This window comes from Belonocnema kinseyi, chromosome 8, assembly GCF_010883055.1.
Source record: "Belonocnema kinseyi isolate 2016_QV_RU_SX_M_011 chromosome 8, B_treatae_v1, whole genome shotgun sequence".
NCBI lineage: Eukaryota > Metazoa > Arthropoda > Insecta > Hymenoptera > Cynipidae > Belonocnema > Belonocnema kinseyi.
Genome location: NC_046664.1, coordinates 26412164 through 26432207, shown reverse-complemented (window position 1 = coordinate 26432207; position 20044 = coordinate 26412164). Strand labels below are relative to the sequence as shown.

General features: G+C 25.8%; 2 protein-coding genes across 2 annotated transcripts in view; one reads left to right on the top strand and one right to left on the bottom strand.

Annotated features, from left to right (window-relative positions):
* The window catches only part of LOC117177820 (chromatin assembly factor 1 subunit A-B-like), an 84742-nt gene that overhangs the window by 9383 nt on the left and 55315 nt on the right, over positions 1-20044 (bottom strand). Inside the window, exons 7-9 of the mRNA XM_033368774.1 lie at positions 3221-3369; positions 336-384; positions 107-245 (exon numbers count right to left, since the gene is read on the bottom strand). Coding sequence (XP_033224665.1) covers positions 107-245; positions 336-384; positions 3221-3369 — 337 coding nt within the window. The remainder of the gene's footprint in view (positions 1-106; positions 246-335; positions 385-3220; positions 3370-20044) is intronic.
* Positions 6373-20044, top strand: part of LOC117177821 (dendritic arbor reduction protein 1-like) — a 28898-nt gene continuing 15226 nt past the window's right edge. The window contains exons 1-2 of the mRNA XM_033368779.1: positions 6373-6747; positions 8548-8774. The gene's annotated coding sequence lies outside the window, so the exon portion shown is untranslated. The remainder of the gene's footprint in view (positions 6748-8547; positions 8775-20044) is intronic.

Here is a 20044-nt window from a genome sequence, read left to right as displayed (position 1 = left end):
AAAAAAACGATTCAAATCCAGAACAATTAGCAAAATTCAAGGAATTTTCAAGGTTCTTAAATGAAAGCCCTAATAAGCAAAATAAAATCAATAATAAAATACTTACTGTTTGAAGCATAAGAACTGTCAGAATTTCGCCATATGCAACCAATCACTTTCGGTTTAAGCTTCGACGTTTTTGTTTTCATTTCAGCTTCAAACTGCTCCCCAAGAAGCTTAATTTTTAACTTTTGCGTTTCTGGATTCTAAAATAAAAACGCAACAAAAATTAATTTTATTTATCAACACATTATGCAATGATTATAAATTTTTTGTTAATTGGAATTAAAACCTACCGTGTCTTCTTCATCTTCGTCTCCTGGCGCCTCTTCCTCTGATAAATATCTATAAAAAAAAAAGAGAATTAATATTATTATTCTGAATTTCTGATTTCCAAACCTCAAAATCACTTTAGAAATAAAAAACAGTGCAAATAGTGTCAGAAATTTGAAAAAATAGTGAGCAATGGAAAAATAAAATAAAAAAATAATTTTTAAATTATTAAAAATGAACTTCAATGTTTATTTAAATATTATTCTTCAGACATTTAATTATCAAAATTGCTAATGTGAACTGAATGAATAAATCATAATGAGAAAATCGAACTATTTTTGGTTGAAAGATCATTCTTTTCGGTTGAAAAATATACTATTGAAATTTTTATATAGTTAAAAATTCAACAATTTGCTTAAAATGTTTATTCTTTCTAGATGAACAATTTTGTTATGTTTAAAATTCAACTATTTTGTTAAATATTCATCTTTAGAGTTTTAAAATCATTTGCTTTCTTTACAAAATTTGTATTTTCGGCCGAAAATTCGACAGTTTGGTAGAAAATATAATTATTTGGTTCAAAAAAAGATATATTTTTTCTTAAATATTGATCTTTTTAGGTTAAAAATTCGTTTTTATAGTTAAATTTAACTTTCATTTTTAAGGAAAATCTTAATTAAATATTTCATTTATTATAAAAATTCATTTTCATTGTTAAAAATAAATTTTAAAGAAAAATCTAACTATTTTGTTGAAAATTAAACTGACTGGTTAAATACAACAATTTTTAATGAAAATCATATTCTCGCATTAAAAATTCCATTGTTTTGTGGAAAAATCGTCTTTCTAGCTTGAAGATTTAACAATTTGGTATAAAATTCAATTATTTGGTCGAAAAATATAACTTTTTCGTACAAAAAAATCATTTTTTTAATTGCAAATTAATTTTTGGTCATTAAAATTTAATTATTACATTTTTCATTTAAGATTTATCTTTTTAGTTTAAAAATTCAAGTATTTAATTAAGAATTTGTAGAATAAATAAAACCTCGACAAACATCACATCCATTGTTCAAACTATTTAGTTAAAAATTATTTTTTTTAGGTTGAAAATTCGTTTTTATTTAAAAATAAATTCGAACGCAAAATTTAACTATTTTATTTAAAATTAAACTGATTGGTTGAATACAAAATTTTTTGATGAAAATTTGATTCGAGATTGATCTTCTTAGCTTAAAAATTAAAATATTTTAATAACAAATTTTAGAAAGGAAAAAAATACAAACTAAAAATTAATCAAATAACAATTGGACTAACATGACATCCATCGTTCAAACAATTTATTTTAAAATTTACGAAATTTTTTGAAAATCGGTCTTTTAGGTAGAAAATTAACCTTCTTGGTTGAAAATTTAACTACACAGTTAAATTTTTTTTGTGATTTGTTAAGAATATATCTTTTTGGTTTAAAAATTAAACCTTTCTTTCAAAATTCATTTGTTTTGTAGAAAAATCACCTTTTTTTAAACGCAAATGTTTCGTTAAAAAATTGATCTGTTTTGGTTAAAGATTTAATTATTTTGTTGGAAATTCGTACTTTTTGGTTTAAAAATTCATCTCTTTTTATAGATACATCTCCTTTTCTGGTTAAAAATGCAATTGTTTTGTAAAAAATTCGTATTTTCGGTATTTCGGCTTAAAAATTCAGCTTTTTAGGTTAAAGACTCATTTTTTTAAGTTACAAATAAATTTTAACTGATTTTTTTTTAAATTCAACTGATTGGTAGAATATACAAATTTTCTTTCAAAAATTGGATATAATATTCAATAATTTTGCAGATAAATACAATTTTTTTGTAGAAATTTTTTTTTTTAGAATTGAAAATAAAGTTTTTGTAATGAAAATTTAACTACTACATTTTTTATTAATGATTCCTCTTTTTAGTTTAAAAATTCAACTTTTTGATTTAAAAATTTTAGAAACTAAAAAAATTTCAACTAAAAAGTAATCACATAAAATTTCGATAAACTTCACATACATTTTTAAAACTATTTGGTTGAAAATTGATGTAATTCGTTAAAAATCTGTCTTTTTCGTAGAAAATTTATATTTATAGATTGAAAATTTATATTTAAAGGTTGAAAATTAATTTTTTGATTTAAAAATAAAAGTTAACTAAAAATTTAACTATTTTATTGAAAATTCAACTATTTGGTGGGAAAATACATTTTTGCTAGAAAATTCTTTTTTTTAGTATTGAAAATTAATTTTTGCTATTGGAAATTTAACTATTCCATTTTTGATTAGATTGATTTTTCTAGTTTAAAAATTCAACTATTCAGATAAGAAATTTCAGAACCAAAAAAAAATGTAAACTAAAAATGAATCAAATAAAATTTAGACTAACAACATCACATCTATTACTCAAAATATTTATTTGTAAATTTATATAAGTGGTTGAAAATTGATATTTTTTAAAGAAAATTATATTCTTGGTCAAAAATTAATCCCTTTTTTTAACTAAAGTAACTTTGACTTTAAATTAAAATAAATTTAGGTTGAATTATCACCTATTTTATATTTTGTTGAGAATTCGACTTTTTGAGTTGAAAATTCCACTATTTTGTAGAAAATTAGTCTATTTTACTCAAAAATTAAATAATTTGGTAGAAAATTAAACTATTCAATTTTAACTTAACTCTTTTGTAGAAAACTCATCATCTTTTTGGTTCAGTTTACCTGGTTGAAAATTCGTTTTTTTTTCTTTGTTCAAAATTACTTTTTCTAAATTTTTGTATTTGAACATTCCACTATTTGGTAGAAAATTATATTTCTTGGTTGAAAATGAACTTTTTTGTTGCGAATATATTAAATAATCTTTCAAACAAAATTCTATATTAAACTAACCCGTGAGGAACCATAAATTCATTGTCGACGTCGTATTCATTATCTTCCGGGTTTTCCTCGTCCTTTTCATCATCAGAACCTCGAAGGGATTCTCCAGGTTCCTCTTCTTCCCACTCTTCGTCTGAATCAATTTCGTAGTCGAAACATTTCTGGAAAATGAGTAGACACAAAATATAAAGTAAACGTATTAAATTCAAGATGGCTGCAAACATTTTCAAAATTCCCTGACTTCCATGACCAATAATATTTCAAGTTTGGCTTTAAGTGAAAACTCAAATTTCCCGGTGGTAAAAAATTAACTTTTTTGGAATTTATAAAGTTTCCGATGTCCTAGGATTAACAGAAAATTTGTTAGAAAATTTTCAAGCTCGACTTGAGCTGCAAATTTGAATTTTCCGACGGCTGTCTTTAAACAGCCACAGTCTCATCGAATTTTTTTTTAAATTTCGAACAGAATTTTTTTTTTTATTTGCATATAGTTAATTTCTTGGAGAAAATAATGTTAATGGACTCCTAGGAGTAACAAGAAATTTTTTAATCTGGGTTTAGGTGCAACAGAGTTAACGTTAAACTATATTTTCAAAATTCTCTAACTGTTCTCTGACGTGAAAAAATGTAAAGATCGGATTACGAATTTATGAAAATTTGTAATGAAAACTTATTATTTTTTAAAGGTTATTTATTTTTAATTTTAGTATAGGAATCCGCTGACTTTAAAACGTTTTTTTTTTCTTCAAAATATTTTACTTTTCCTGAGCTGGTGTCACCATGCGTAAGCAATGTATTTTTATGACAGGAAATATTCAAATTAATAAGCACCCAAAATCGAAACGCAGATTTTTTTTCTTACAAATGATTATTAATTACATGAAACAAAATTGTTGTATTTCATAGTATGCATTCTCTGAAACAATATAAAAGAAAAGCCAGGACAAGATTTTTTATAATTGATAAAAATAAAATAATACAAAAATAATTGTTAAAAATGTCAATAATTCAAGACACGAATTTGCTACAAACCAATTTAATTTTTTAACACACAAATATTAATTTGCCACGAAATGAATCTTTGACGAAAAAAAAAAGATAATTTTCAACCAGCTGCATTTTTAACAAACAAAAAAGATTAATTTCCAACCAGTTGCATTGCTAACAAAAAAACAAAAATAGTTCAATCTTTAACTGAAAAAGATTTTTTAGTCATGAATGAAAAAAATTTCAACGAAATTATTATTTTTAAGAAAAAATAATCTTACATACAAAAAAAAATTCGAATAAACTGTTCTTTTTTAAGTTTGTTTATTTTTATGGTTAAATAAATATATAACTTTCTTAAGACCTTTGAAAAATTTCATTTTTTTTAAATTTCAGATATGCCGAAAGAGTATAATTTGTTTATTTTTCAGGACTTTGCAAAATTTAAGAAAAAAACCGACTCAGTTTAAAACATATTTTATACATTTAAAAGTTTGCAAAATAAATATCTTTTAAACTGACTTAAACTATTCCTAAAATTTGGAAAAATCTTTCAAAAGTAGAAAAATTGCCCTTTAATCTTCCAGTTATTTTCGATAATTGACCTTCTTAAATTAGCTTTAAAATTAATATACTAAAGTAAAAAGTCAATCAAAATCTTCTCAGGAATTTCAAGACAATTTAAAAATTTTTTTGAAACCTTTCAAACTTCTTAAAAAGCTTCGAATTTTTTTCGAAATCTTCAAAAATTTACATTTAAAAAAAAATTTTGGAAATCTTTTCAAACACCAAGATATTTATTAAACCAGTTACAAAATTTTTAAATCTTCTATATATTTTTAAACATTATTAAAAATTTTCTTAAAATTCTGAAAAAAGCCTTCAAACTTCCAGATTCTATCGTGAAAATTTTTGAAATAATTTGAAATTTAATTTTTTTAGAAATATGCTCTTAAAATTAATTTTTCAAAATAAAAAATCAACATCAAATAAACATTTTTTATTTTAATTTTGGAAATGTTTTTAACTTTGAAATTAATATTGAATTGAACATTTTTGCTTTAGAATCATCCTCATTCTTTTTCGAAATTTTAGAAAAAATTTTTTAATATTTCCAAAGCTTTGTCAATTTTCGCTTAAAATTTATTTAAAAAAATAAAAAATAAGTTTAAATTTTCTAAGTCATTTTCCAACCAAAATTTAATTATCTTGAATCCTTTTAAAAATCTTAAAATGTTTATTTATTTTCAAACTCTTCGAAAATCTACACTTTAAATGTTGTATATGTCCAATTAATTATTACTATTATTATTATTATTGTTATTATTATTGAGTATATTATTTATATAACCTTACATTTGTTATAAACTTAAAGTTTTTCAGAATTTTTATTTTAAACGGGAAATAGGAACGACAGCTTTACCTAATCATGAACGTGGGCTTCGCGACAACAATATTTTCGAGATAGTTTCGAGATATTAATCTAAAATGGCGCCATGCACTTTTCAATAATCGGACTGAAGAAAGTGACTGGTAGCATATTCCAGTTTTGAATAGAATAATGTTTTCGATGTAAAACTAACAATTGTATTTTCAAATATCGTATATAAAAATAAAAAAAGGCGGAAAAGGTGAAGTTTTTCGAGAATAAAGGAAAAAGGAAAACACAAATGAATAGGGGAAAAACAGTGCAGCCTGTCACTCCTAAAAAATTAATCGCAGCTTCAAAAAACGGGATATAAAGGGGAAAAGAGTGAACAAAATTCTCACATATATGGATTATCGAAGATTTTAAAAGTAAAAGGGAAAAATAGGGGAAAAGGGGAATATTTTAATAAATAATAACTGTGATCCCTAATATTATCTCTTCTAACAAATTTTTTGCACTATTAAGTTGTCGTAATTTTCCTCTAAAATTCAGATAAGATTAGAAAAAGAAGAAACGTAGTTATTGCCACGTGTTTATTTTTTCGCCAAAAGTTAAAGTTCTCGTCTCCCAAGATCGCGCTTTTTTATCTAATTGGAATGTTCGTTGAGATCACAAACGGAGTCAAACGTGAATAAGCAGGACGTCGGTATCAGCCACTTCCTTGACGGCTGATATCTCTGTGCTGGAGAACTTGCACATGTTCGCCGATTCTCTAGTTAGTCACGAAACAATAGTCGAAGACTTCAAGTCAAGTCTTGACACGCGAAACACCCAACATCTTTTCCAAGTTCATAATTCAAATTAAATCTTAGTAAACTACAATATTCGTGACTATAAGCCAGTGATTGAAAGTAACCAGTTTCTTCTAACTTATTACTTTTTTTTTGAGAACGATAGCATTTAATTACAAACAGTCAGGACCACCTGAACGATTTCTGTTGAATATGGACGCATGACGCAACCTGATGCAACTCACTGGCTGAGAGTATGGCCCTGGAGCTGCTGGTCACGCTTGACTGAGCACATCCTCTCTTTCGGCCCCGCGCTCCTCTCATTACGAAACCCCCGAGGCATCAATTCTCGGAACGCAGTAAATCGGGACTACTTGAATCCAAGTTCGAGTGTAATTACATCTTTTTAAGTAACAGTATCCATAAAAATCGTTACTTTTTTAGTTACTTTTGAAACATAGTTCACGGGTCTTTTTTTTATGAAAATCAATCAATGTTATTACTTTTGAAACTATTTTTTTATTTTCACTATGCAAATTGTGGTAGCTAGTTTTCGAAAGATTCTTCAGTACAACAGGAATCATACTTAACTCGAGAAGAGAAAGATTGAACGACGAAGATTCCAAAAAATAATTGCTATTAGGATAAACAAAAAATGCACAGGGTTGCCACATCCTAATTTACTTGAAAAAAGTGAAAAAGTGACCAAAAGTGACTACAGTTGACTAAAAGTGACAGATGTTCTTTTGGATTCAAAAGAATTTAAAAGAACTCGATGGAATTTATAAGACTTCCAGGTGAATTTAAAATATTAAAGAAAACAAATGAATTAAATGAAACTCGAGTGAACTTAGAGGAATTTATGCGAAATGCGAATGATTCGATGAATATAATTCCCTTCAATAATGTTTAAACATTGTGCTGTTAATAATTTTCATAGTGCCTGCTATCACGAAAAACTATTTTTTCCCATTTTATAGGGTTTTTCGCACATGTACTTTCTATAAATGTTATTAATTTCTTTCACAATATTTACTAATTAAATGTAAAATTATAACTATGAACAAGGGGTTTTAAACCTCATAACCTCGTATTTTATCGGATAAACGATGAATTTTTACATTATATTTATACACATTTTAATCAATAAAAAATTAAATAAAAAAAGTTTAGGCAGCGAGAATCAAACACGCAACTTTTCGGATTAGAAGCCGAAGCGCTACTGCCTGAACTACTATACAATTTGATAATATGGCTGTGACAAATTGAAAGTAAAATTGACTAGAATTTAGTAAATTAAAACATTTTTTAATGCGTTCAAAAGAATTCAGCAAGAGCTAAACAAAAATCAAGAGAATTTCGAAAGAATTCGATGCTGTTTAAAAAAAAAACTCAGGATTTAAGAATTTAAGTGTATTCAAAAAAATTCAAGAAATAACTAAAAATGAATTAGATAAAATTAGAGTAAATTTAGATAAACTTAAGGGAAATGAGAAGAATTGAATAAAATTGATAAAAATTCAAGGTGGATTTAAAAAGAATTCAAGTGAATTAAGTAAATTTAATTCAAGATATTGCATTCATTTAGGTAAAATTTGAGTGAATTTGAAATAGTTCAAGAGAATTTAAAAGAATTTGATTTAGTGCATATGAAATCGAGATAAAACAAAAATAATTAAAGTGAATATAAAAAATGTTTAAACCTCCAATAAATCCCACTGAATTCGGATAAATAGGAGTGAATAGAATTCCGATAAAATGCGTAAGAATTCAAGGTGAATTAAAAAAAAATTTAATCCAAAAGATCCATTAAATTTAGTAGACTGCAAGGGAATTTCAAAGAATTCAGGATAAATACGACAAAATTCAAAGGAATTCACAAACAATCAATAATGACGAAATCACAACAACAGGACGGCGAAACCCTCGTATTTCTTGAGGAAACGGAGCAACCCAATGATGATAGCTCTCTGTATATATATTTCTAAAATACAAAAGTAACTAAAAAAAGTAACGACAGTTACTTTTTTTTGCAAAAGCAACTAAAAAAAATTATATTTTGATTATTCAAGATTCTTCAAGAAACCAGAGAAATGGAAGGAACTTTGAAAACTTTTAGTATCTAAAATGTAACCAAATCTAATTTAATTTCAATTTTTTTAAATATCTTTTATTTAAATTTGAAAATGTAGAGCCAGTTTAGTGGAGAAAAATACTCAAAACTAGTGTGTCTCGTCTCAATAAATCAATGTCGACTGCACCCCCATGAACGCTCCCATTACACGTCATATAAGAGAGACATTAATTTATGATTCGAGAGAAATATAATCTTTCAATCGGCAATCTCGTCAGCAAGAGAAAGAAAAAAAAAGATTCTTAGAACGAGAGGAACTTGTGCAGCTTTTGGCAGCGGAATACGGTATATTTTATATTAATTACATTATATTTTTTATTTATTGTTGAAACTTTTTGCTCAATTACATTTTTTGAGAATCTCGCTTCAAAATTTCTTTTTATCTTTGAAAATCAGGGTGGCCGTTTTAATCAAGGAAAAAAATGTCAGATCATTTCCCGGCTCCCAATCATTTGTCACGGTCATTGAAAGTAAAATATACAAACTACTAAAATAGAAAGAAAATTTTATTTGAAGTAATCAAAACTGAACTGCAAATGAAAGCACTCTTTTGAATTCTTTTTAATTTTAAGCTTTTAAAATTGAAGCTTGAAACAATTTTAATTCAGAAGTTATTAATATAATAATTTAAAATAAAATGACATTAAACTGCAAACTTAATAATTAATTAATAAATTACATTGAAAATATAATTCCATGCTATTATTTTTAGTGCTCTAAATTAAAACAAATCTTTTCTTTCAGCTCACATCAATAAACATATTTAAAATAAAACAGGTTCCTCTTGAATGTTAAAAAATACCAAATTGGTCCCCATATCACTCAAAAAATAATAAAAAGAAAAAATTATCCTTCTACCAATTCATAAAATATTGAAAACCGAAATTTGCTCTTTTGCAAATCGATAAGTCTTAAAAATATATAATGTCCGTCCGATTCAGAAAAAAAATTAAAAAGAAATTTTCTCCTTACCAACTCAATATAAATGTCAAAACCAACAAATTTCCTTCTTCCATTTCAGAAAAAATTGAAAACAAAAAATTCTTCCCTCAAACTAAATCAAAAATTTTAAAAGAAAAAATGACCTCTTCCAATTCAGAAACAAAATAAACGACCAAAATGTCATCCCACACAAACCAATAAAAGTGATACAAAGAAAAAAAGAGCCTCTTTCAATTAAAAAATAAAAACCACATTTCATCCCTACCAAATCAATAAGAATTTAAAAAATATATCATTTGCCTGCCTTAAACTAAAAACAAAAAAAAATAACAAATAAATAAAAAGTAATAAATAAAAAAGTTCCTGTTTCAATTCGGAAAAAATTCAATAACAAAATTTATCTCCTTTTTTTAAAACTAGAATTGTGAAATCGCGATCAAAAAATAAATTCACTCTCATTTCCCGGTTTTCAGTCCCCAGTCCAGAGGATATTTAAAAGTAATTAATTTTTTTTGGAGGGTAACTGTTGTAGAAATTTCCCTCCTTCTAATGACCATGAAAAGTGTGTTTTCTTATCAGGAGACAAGATTAGTGTCGTCCTGCTTCGAACATCCGAGACAACAAGATGCAGTCAATGCACAGAATCCGGAGATAATAAATCATTTTTTCCTGCCTACAAGCCTCATATTTAACCAGAACTTTTCCGCAACAATGAAAGACTCGAATATTTTATAACCCAAACAAAAACACATTTATTAATTATTGAATAACATTTTCATCATTGCCTAAATTTATAAATAAACCTTCTTAAACAAAAATCTATTTTCAGTTCTGATAATAGCTTCTCTAGTGAGACTAGTTCTTTAAATAGAAAACGTGACTAAATATTTAAAAATAGCAGAATATGTTTTTAAAAATCTTGATTATGTCTTTCCTACAAGATTCAGTTATGAGAAACTAAATCACGTGACTTCACAGCAAAAAAATAAGTTTCGAACTTCAGGACTCTTTCATTATCAGACAGCGATGACTCACAATCAGTGATTGTATTTAAATGCCCAAGAATTGCATTTTGAACTTAATGTTATTTACAAATTTTGAAACTTTAGTAGGTTGAAATTTCATTTTTTGATCAAAGAAAGCGAGATTATTTTTAAATTCCTAATATTTATAATTTTTAGAATACAATACAGAAACTTAATCATATTAACTCTTCCAATTTCCTCCAAAGCCGAAAGTTTTAATCATAAGATTTTCAACAATTAAGCGATTTTACAGTTTTTATTTTCTTTCAATTTAAATAAAGATTTATTTAAGACATTATAATTTAAATAAAATTCAAGTTGTATCTGTACTTTTCATTATTTAAAAAGAATGATCTGATGTGAATTTCTTCTATTTACTCATATTATAAACAATAAGTTTTAAAAACTGAAATCTTCCAATTTTAATCCCTTCAAATTAAATTTGAGAATTTTAAAAATTCGATCGAATTTTACGTTACTTTCAAATTCTAAAAACGTATTAAGTTGCAATATCTTCTCTTTCTCAAATACAAATTTTTAAAATTTAGCCTCAATTTCGAAAGTACCTCTGAAGAATGTGTTTAAAAATTTCAAAAATTCAAGGATTTAAAATATTTTTTAATTTTAATGTTTCAAGGCTTCTAAACTATTAGAAACTATCTAAAGTTTTCAACATTTCTAAACTAAGATGATAATTTAAAACTCGAATTAATTTTAAATATAAATAAATACGCTTTCAGAATCGCATAGGTGTTTAATTTTTATTTTTCGAAAACCGAGTTTTAATTATTTAATGATTTTAGACTTTAAAGCCTTAGTGCATGAAATATTATTTATTATTTTCTATTGAATTAAACAATTTCAAACTATTCTCAAATTATACCTTATTCTTGCTCATTTTAATGCATCTGCAAATCTACAAAGCGTGCTGTAAAATGTATAATTTCATTAAAACCTTTTTTAATAAGAAAAAATTATATTTTAAAATATATTTACCTACATTATCTTTTATTAGCACAAATTTTTAAAGTTTAACAATCTACTAATTCGAATTATTTTGAAATATACTTAAATAAATAATGTTTCGAATTTTGACATTTAAATATTCCTTTGTGAAATGCTGATCTTCTGAACTTTAATTTCGCCAAATCAGAAATTTCTATCATGTTTCATTTGGAATATTTTTTCAATTCATAATTCTAACGCATTTTGTTTTTAATAAATTTGAAAATGTTAGAAATTCTAATTGAAACTATTTTCAAAAATTAGTCAAAATTACATTTTTGCAAATTAGAATTATCTTAAAATTCTAACCCACTTGCTTATAAATTACAAGTCAAAATTTTATTTCCAGGCCTCGCAGTCCAGTACTTTTTTCGCAGCCAAAGCGTAATAAACGAATTCAGGACAAATTTATAAGGGTTAAAAAGAATTTATGTTAAATCCAAAAGAATTCGATTGATTTCCGTTAAGTGGAATGAATTTAGAGGAAATTAAGTGAAACGGGAAAAATTCGATGAAATTCATAAAAATGTAAGGTGGATTAAAAAATTCAAATTATTTGAAAACAATTTAAAAGTATAAAAAACATTAAATTCAGTAACTTTGAAACGAATTTGCAAAAATGCAATGGAGTTCAAAGGAATTTAAGGAAATTTCTAAGGATTCCAGTTGAGGTTAAGACTTCAAGACGGAATTAATAAAAAAAAATTTAATCTGCAAAGAAAACCCCCCACTGAATTAAATAAATATAGAAAACTTCAAGAAAATTCGGAAGAATTCGGGATAAATTAATAAGAATTCATGGCGAATTAAAGAAAAATTCAAATCACTTTAAATCTTTGAAACCCTACAATTTCTAACTAAAAGAGTTACGTTCAAAACATTCAAAAGAATTTAAATAAATTAGAAAAATAAAAAAAATGAAAAAAATCCATTTATTTCAGTAACATTTGAGTATTTAGAACAATTCAATTGAATTAAAAAATTTAAAAGAATTCCAAAGAATTTAACAGAATTCAGGGTAAATTAATAAAAACTCGCAGTGAATTAAAAAAATAAAATGTGACTAATGACTATAAAACAATTCAAAAGAATTGAAATGGACTAATAAATTGAAAAAAAAATCAATTTATTTAAGTAAAATTTGAGTGAATTTAGAATAATTTATGGGAAATGAGAAGAATTCGATTAAATTCTTAAAAAACCAAATTGAATAAAAAAAATTTGAAAATATGAAAAAATTATTTGAATCCAGTAAGTTTGAAATAAATTCTGAAAAATTAAAAGGGCAAGAATTTGATGAAATGCCTACAAATTTAAGATCTGTTTACAAGACTTCAAGATGAACTAATTTTTTCTTAATATATTGATTTGATTAAAAATTGTCAATTTCAAACGCTAATATTTTTTTATTTCTCAATTCCTTAAACTGCAATTTAAAATTCTTTAAAAGGAAATGTAAGCTTAAAAATTAAAATTAAAAATGGAAAACTTGTAAGTGAAAGATTTTCGAATTACGCATTTTAAACTGAATGATATCATAATTGAAAAAAGATCAAAATTAAACTGATTATTTAAAAATCTGTTGAAATCAAACTTGGAAGGATTTTTTTCTACAAATCTATTAAATTCCTGTTCAAAAAATAAATTGACGGTCGTTTCTCGGCTTTCCCGGTCTCATAAAATACCCGGTTTCACAGTCCAGCGGCCACCCTGGTCATTTCAAATCACAAAATTACACATGGTCACGACTTCAATTGGAATGATATTAAAATTCTTTATCATGAAAAAAATTCAGAATTTTGTTTGTCTCTAATGATCCGAAAATTGAGATAGTTTGGAACTCTGGGTTTTAATTGTGAATCTTGTTCATGCTCTTTTTGCAAAAAATTATTAATGAAAAAATAAATTTCTTTTCGATCTTAAATTACAAAATTTTAATAGGGACACTAAATTCACGATTCGTTCCAATCTGGCGGGTTTGCTTATAAATATTTTTCTTTTCCCATTTGGAAAATGAAATAATCTAAATAGGATGGTTCAGAATCACCCACAAATATAATATAAAGTCACTGAATTTTTAATGAACTATTCTTTTCCGTGCAGAATTTAGCGATTGTATCAATGAACTCTCGAATCAACAACAAATTAAAATTCTGAGCTAGCAGCATACTATTTACAAATCCTGCTTTAAGAGAGCTTTGGAGTTACCGCCGTCGACAGGCTTATCTTCCGGGTGAAACAGTACTTAACAGCTACCCCTCCCAGAAAAGCAGCATAATGCCATGAAACACTAGAAACAGATGCAATCCACTTAGGATGACGTACGAGCCAGATATTGTAAAGTGTAAATGCAAAAGAGACGAAACTGATAAATCGTGCATGGCAATTGCTGATAGGAAATTTGTAATAGAAATAGGAAAACTTTGTCCTGATATCAATCAGTTTTTGCTGCACACTTTCAATTGATCAGGGTGACCTTTTTAATCACATAGAAAAATTTCCGGTTTTTTCCCGGTTCGCAAACATTTTTCACGATCAGTGAAATTAAAAAAATTCGAATTCGACAGCTAAACATTTTTCCATTTGAAGTAATAGAAACTGAGCTAAACATCATTTTAAGCAATTTTAAGCTCAAAATATAAAAAATTGAACGCTAACATTTTTGTTAGAAACTGAACATTTCTTAAATTATAACTTAAATCGTTTTTTTAAATAGTTTAAAAATACTTGAAAAGCTTCAAAATTTTATTTCAAATAAATAAATAATCATTTTTTAAAATGGTTCGAATTCTTCCTAAACTTTGTTCTTACATTCTGCAAAATAAAAAATATTTACTTCAAATCTTCCAAATTCATTTGTGACAATTTTGGAAATATTTTACATAACCTCTAAAAAAAATTTCAAAATAAAATAGTAATTTACAATTTTCCTAGGAATCTCAAGACAATGTTTTTTAATATTTTTGAAACCTTTTATAATCCTTAAAAAGCTTCAAAGTTTTTTTTTCGAACTTTAAATTAATTTTGAATCTTTTCAGAACTTCTGAATTCCTCTTCAACTTACTCGATTCTTTTCTAGTAATTATAGGTGTTCAATAATTATTATACATCAAAATTCAACCATTTTACTTGTAAATTAAATTTCTTTAAATAGAATAATTAAAATTGCAAGGAATGAAACAATATATTAAATGTAATAAAAGCCTTTGATTATGAATATATTTGAAAGTTATTTTAAAATTGAAAATAGTTTATAAAGATTCAATCAGGCGTTTACATTTGTTTAGCTACTTAGACTTTCCAATTGAAACCGTTTTCCGAATAGTCTTGTAAAATCAATTATTATTCTCTTGTTAATCCTTAACGTAAAGTTCAATTTTCAAAATCATTAGAAGTTGTATTCGCATTTGTTCAACTTAAAAGGTTTTTTAAATTAAAAAATTGTCGATCTCAAACGCTACTCATTTTTTATTTTTTAAGTCTTTAGAACTGCATTTTAAATTTCTTTAAATGAAAAACGTACGCTTAAAAATTAAAATCCGAAATGGTAAACTTGTAAGTGAAAAATGTTCAAATAAAGCATTATAAACTGAATGATATCATAATTTAAAAAGATAAAAATTCCCATTCATTTCCCGGTCCAGCAGCCACCCTGATTTATTTATTTCCCGAAAACCTCTATAAACATTACATTACACACAGGAATGTTTCAACAAACATATAATAACATTTTTTTCTGAAATTTTCAACGTTTCTTCAGTTTTTCAGTCATGAAAAGCTCTGAAGTTATGAATTTCTCTGCAATAAGCTTCGTGTTGTAATTTAAAACAAAGTTTCTACAAGTTATCTACAGACCCACTCCTCCCATCTACTCCTTGTTATTTCATCCTTTGGCTTATATCAACTTTAAGATAGCCTTTTTGCTTAGATTGATATTTTTAAAACACGAGGAAAAAATACTTAATTTCGAAAAAATAGAATAATTTTTGAAGAATGATTCTTGTTAATGTTCAGTTTTTAATTTTTTCATAAATAAAAAGTCAAAGAAAAGCTAAAAATTTCCAAAAATACCGAAACTTTTTAGCACTGCTCTGAGAGATTATAGTTTAAAACAATAATGAATTGTTTAAAAAATTATGTTTCTTAATTTGCAATAATTAATACCTCAGTAAGTAAAAACTGGAAAAAATTTAACAATTTCAGAAACAACCACAACAGTCTTTTATCCCGCATAAAACCCACAAGACATCTTCCTGATAAAAGAACTAATTCAACAAAAAATTAGCAAAAAACTGAAGTATCTAATATGCATTAATAATGCACTAATTGAATAAGGTAACTAATTAAATAAGGTGACTATATAATTTTTTTTCGATTAAATTTATAAGAATTTCAGGAGAATTTGAACGCATTCAAAACAAATTCATAATACGTACAAACAATTCAAATTAAATTTCTGAAATGAATTGGAAAAAATGAAATTCATACAAATTCAAGGCGAATAAAAAAAATGAAGAGAACAGAAAACAATTGAAAAATATGATAAAAATCGAGTGAATTTTGAAGAATTTGAGTGAATTCAAAATAATTTAGGACAAATTAATCAAAATTTAGGGTGAATTCCAAATGAATTCTAATGGATTAGAAAACATATTTGAACAACTTTTCAAATCTTTGAAATCCTAGGAAATCCCTTACTTTCTTCTATGATATCTGATATTCTCTGAAACGTTGGAAAATTTATTAAAATACCTTGTGAGCTTTTAAGATTTCTTAAAATCTTCTTAATTTTCGGAAATTTAATAAAATTTTTGCAAACATTAAAAAAAATTGTTAAGGTATTCAAAAATTTGGACCGAATTTATAGATAGTTGTTAAATCGCCGGAAATTTATAAAATGAATGAAAAATGCCTGAATCATCAGTAATATAGAATATAGCGGCCAAATTGTAGAAAACCTTCTTTAGAGACGATAAATAAAAAAAGGTATCATAAAACAATACAATGGATAAGAGAAACAAAAGAACAAAGTTCAAAATACATTTAATAATATTAGAGAGAAATGTTCAATTAGGAGGGAATACTTTATAATGACAAATTTTGAGAAAAAAATTAGTGAATTAGTGATAAAAGTTTTCATTTGCTCAGTGTCTGTTGATACCACCAAAGAGTTTTGGAGATATTCAGCGATTAATCAGAGTTGATTAGTGCGCTTAATCAGCCTTGCACTAAGAGGAGCTGACTTAATCTCAATAGGGCATAAAACAGTCATTACAGATGGCCCGGCGTGTGACAACACGATGTAAATAAAATATAAAGTGCTACCCTGAATGCTTCCGTGATAAGGACAGTTTTAGGTATTTTATCACACTTGAACTATCAACGGGGTGTTACCAAAACTGAAGGACTTTCCTTTTTTTGGAAATAATTGAAAAAAAAAGAAAAGTCCTCTCTCGAGCTAAAGTCGTGTTGAATTGAGGCCAACAAAATTTGATTTAAAAAAAAGATATCCAGATTCGAGGAAATAGATGCACTCTGCTGCAGATTTCGAAGATCGAGAATTTTGATAGCAGAATTTCATAGAAACAAAAACGGGTTAGGATAGCGATTAAAAATCTAATATTTAATTTTTTACAAAAATAAACACTTGCTACTGAGATATTTAATGAGAATAAAACAGTTTTGATCTAAACAATTATTTTATTCCTAGAAAATTAAAATTAGTTCTCGCGATATCCGAGTGCAGGACCTTTTTTTCTTAAAAATAAATTAATATTTTTTTGTTCCATTAAACGATCATAATTTGCATTCGAACTTTGTATTGTGTTATGTTTTTTATCAGAAAGAAAGACTGAATGGTATGTTTTAAAATTAAATGATAAACATGTAATTATCTGATATTCCCAATTTTCCTACGCATTGAAATGCGAAACGTCAACAAACTGAATGAATAAGATGAAAAATACGCTTCTCAATTTTTCTAAATATTCTAACAAAAAAATCCGTTTTGGAACACAGATTTTGCAAACAAAATATAACTCTGAATTTTAACAGAAATTTTTTAAATTTCCTTCTTCAAATCAGAATTAAAATTATTTTCCAAAATTCCCGTTCCACGCCGAAAATTCTCTGTTCCAATTCAAATAATTTGTTCGAAACTGAAAATCATAATTATTCACGGAAATTTCCTGTTACAAATCACAATTACATTCACTCCCAAAAAAGTCCTGTTAAAAGTTAGAATATTAGTTATTCACAAAATTTCACATTATAATTAAAAGTATGGTGACTCCGTTTTCTAAATTTTGGAAAAGGAAGTTTAAAATTTTACAAAAAATGTATAAGAAATTTTCTTTCAAATTTCAACCAGTTTTGATTGGGAACAAGGAATTTTCCAGATATGACGAGTTCTGATTCGGTACAGTGATTTTTGTTAAATTCCCTTCTAAATCACAAATTAAATTCTTTTCCAAAATTGCCATTCGATGTCCAAAATTTCCTCTTCAACATCAAGTTATAATTCTTTACGGAAACTCCCTGTTAAAATGTCAAAATTATCATTCTTAAAGAAATTAACAGTACTAAAGTAAAACTAAAATGAAAATTATAATTCTTTATGGAAAAAAATAATTTTTTTTAGTTCAACATTAAATCTGCTTAACTTGACATTTAACTAATCCATTTTTGGCTGGAAATTGATAGTTTTTGTTTGAAAATTCAACTATTACATTTTTCATTGAAAGTCACCTTTTTTGGTCGAAAATTCAACTACATACTTGGTAAAAATTAAACTATTTTATTAGAAATTCAGTTTGTTGGTAAAAGATTGAAATATATGTTTTGTTGAAAATTTGTTTTTTTTTCGTTGAAAATAAATTTTTTATGTAGAAATTTAACAATTCGTTCACAATTGAACTATTTGGTTGAAAATTAGTTTTTTTGTTGGTTGATAATTATTATATTTTTAAACTCATAATTTAACTATTTCATTTTTTGTTCAAAATGTATGTATTCTGATGTAAAAACTACATTTTATTAGTTGAATATGTTGAAAATTAATTTTTTTTCATTAATTAAGATCCATCTCTTTAGTAGAAAATTTGACTACTTTGTTAAAAATGTAACTATTTCTTTTTTAGTTAAAAACTGATTGTTTTTAGCTTAAAATTTAACGACCTGGTTAGAAATGGACTTTTTATTATGAAAATGTACATTTTCGGGTTGAAAATTCTACTGTTTTGTAAATAATTCGCCTTCTTTGCTGAATTCAACTGTTTTTTATTTAAAATTAAAATATTTGTTGTGTGGCTATCAACTATAACATTTTTTTTAGAATTTCTGTTGTTCTTAAATTCGAATGTTTTTTATGTAAAATTAATACCTTCCTTGGGTTGAAATACCAATTATTATACTTTTCACTGAGAATAAATCTTTTTTATTAAAAAGTCAACTACCTGGTAGATGGTTAAACTTCTTTGTACAAATTCTTTGTTTGTGAAATTGTAATGTTTGATTAAAGATCAACTATTTTGTTGAAAATTTAATCATTTTCTACAAAAATTATTTTTTTACCAAAACTTTAACTGTTTCGTTGAAAAATCGTCTTTTTGAGAAGAAAATGCGTCCTTATGGATTAAAAATTTGCAACTGTTTTAGCTTAAATTTTAATCTCTTTTGTTTAAGATTCCAACCAATTGTTTGAAAGTTTACCTATGTTAGTTGAAAAATCAACTACATGGTTAAAAATGTCACTATTTTATTGAAAATTCATTTCTTTCGATTGGAATTTCAACTATTTGGTTGTAAAAGCACCTGTTTGCCTAATAATTACAGATTTCTCTTTTAAATTCCACTATTTTATTGAAATTCATCTTTCTGCCTTAAAGATTTAACTATTTTATCAAAAATGCAACTGCTTTCCAAAAAAATTTTAATTTGTATCATTAAGGCTCCGCTCTTTCGTTGAAAATTCATCTCTTTTGGTAGAAAAATAATCTTTTAGTTTAAAATTCAACTATTTTGTTGAAAATGCGACATGTTTCTACTTAAAATTTTAAGTGTTTCTAATTGAATTCAATATGGTAATTATACATTAATTAAATTCAAAGGACTAAGAAATAAATCAATTAAACTGGTCGAACCATAGCTGATATGGGAATTATTAAAGCTAATTGGGTATCCCGTGTAATATCGTCGGGAATTCCGTTTTTATGGATATCACACCCACGTCATACCGTTCAAATACGAAAAACAGACAAATAATGAACTACGTAGAGAGTGAAAGATAATATGAATTCCAGATATGACGAAAAGAGGCAGATCGACAATATGTTAAGAGAGAAAAAGACACAGAAATTTTTTATTAAATCTTATTCTTAATGTTATCCTTTAGAATCGAAGTTCATAATTGCTAAAAGGAAATATTAAAAATAAATTGTTTTTTTTTTTTGCGAAAAATAATTATTTTAAAACAAGAAGAACTACACAGGCCAACAATTCTCAGAACCAGAGACCAGACCTACTATACCCGAAGGTTTTTGCTGCGCTGAATCCGAATCTGACCTCAGAAAAATTCCATCACCC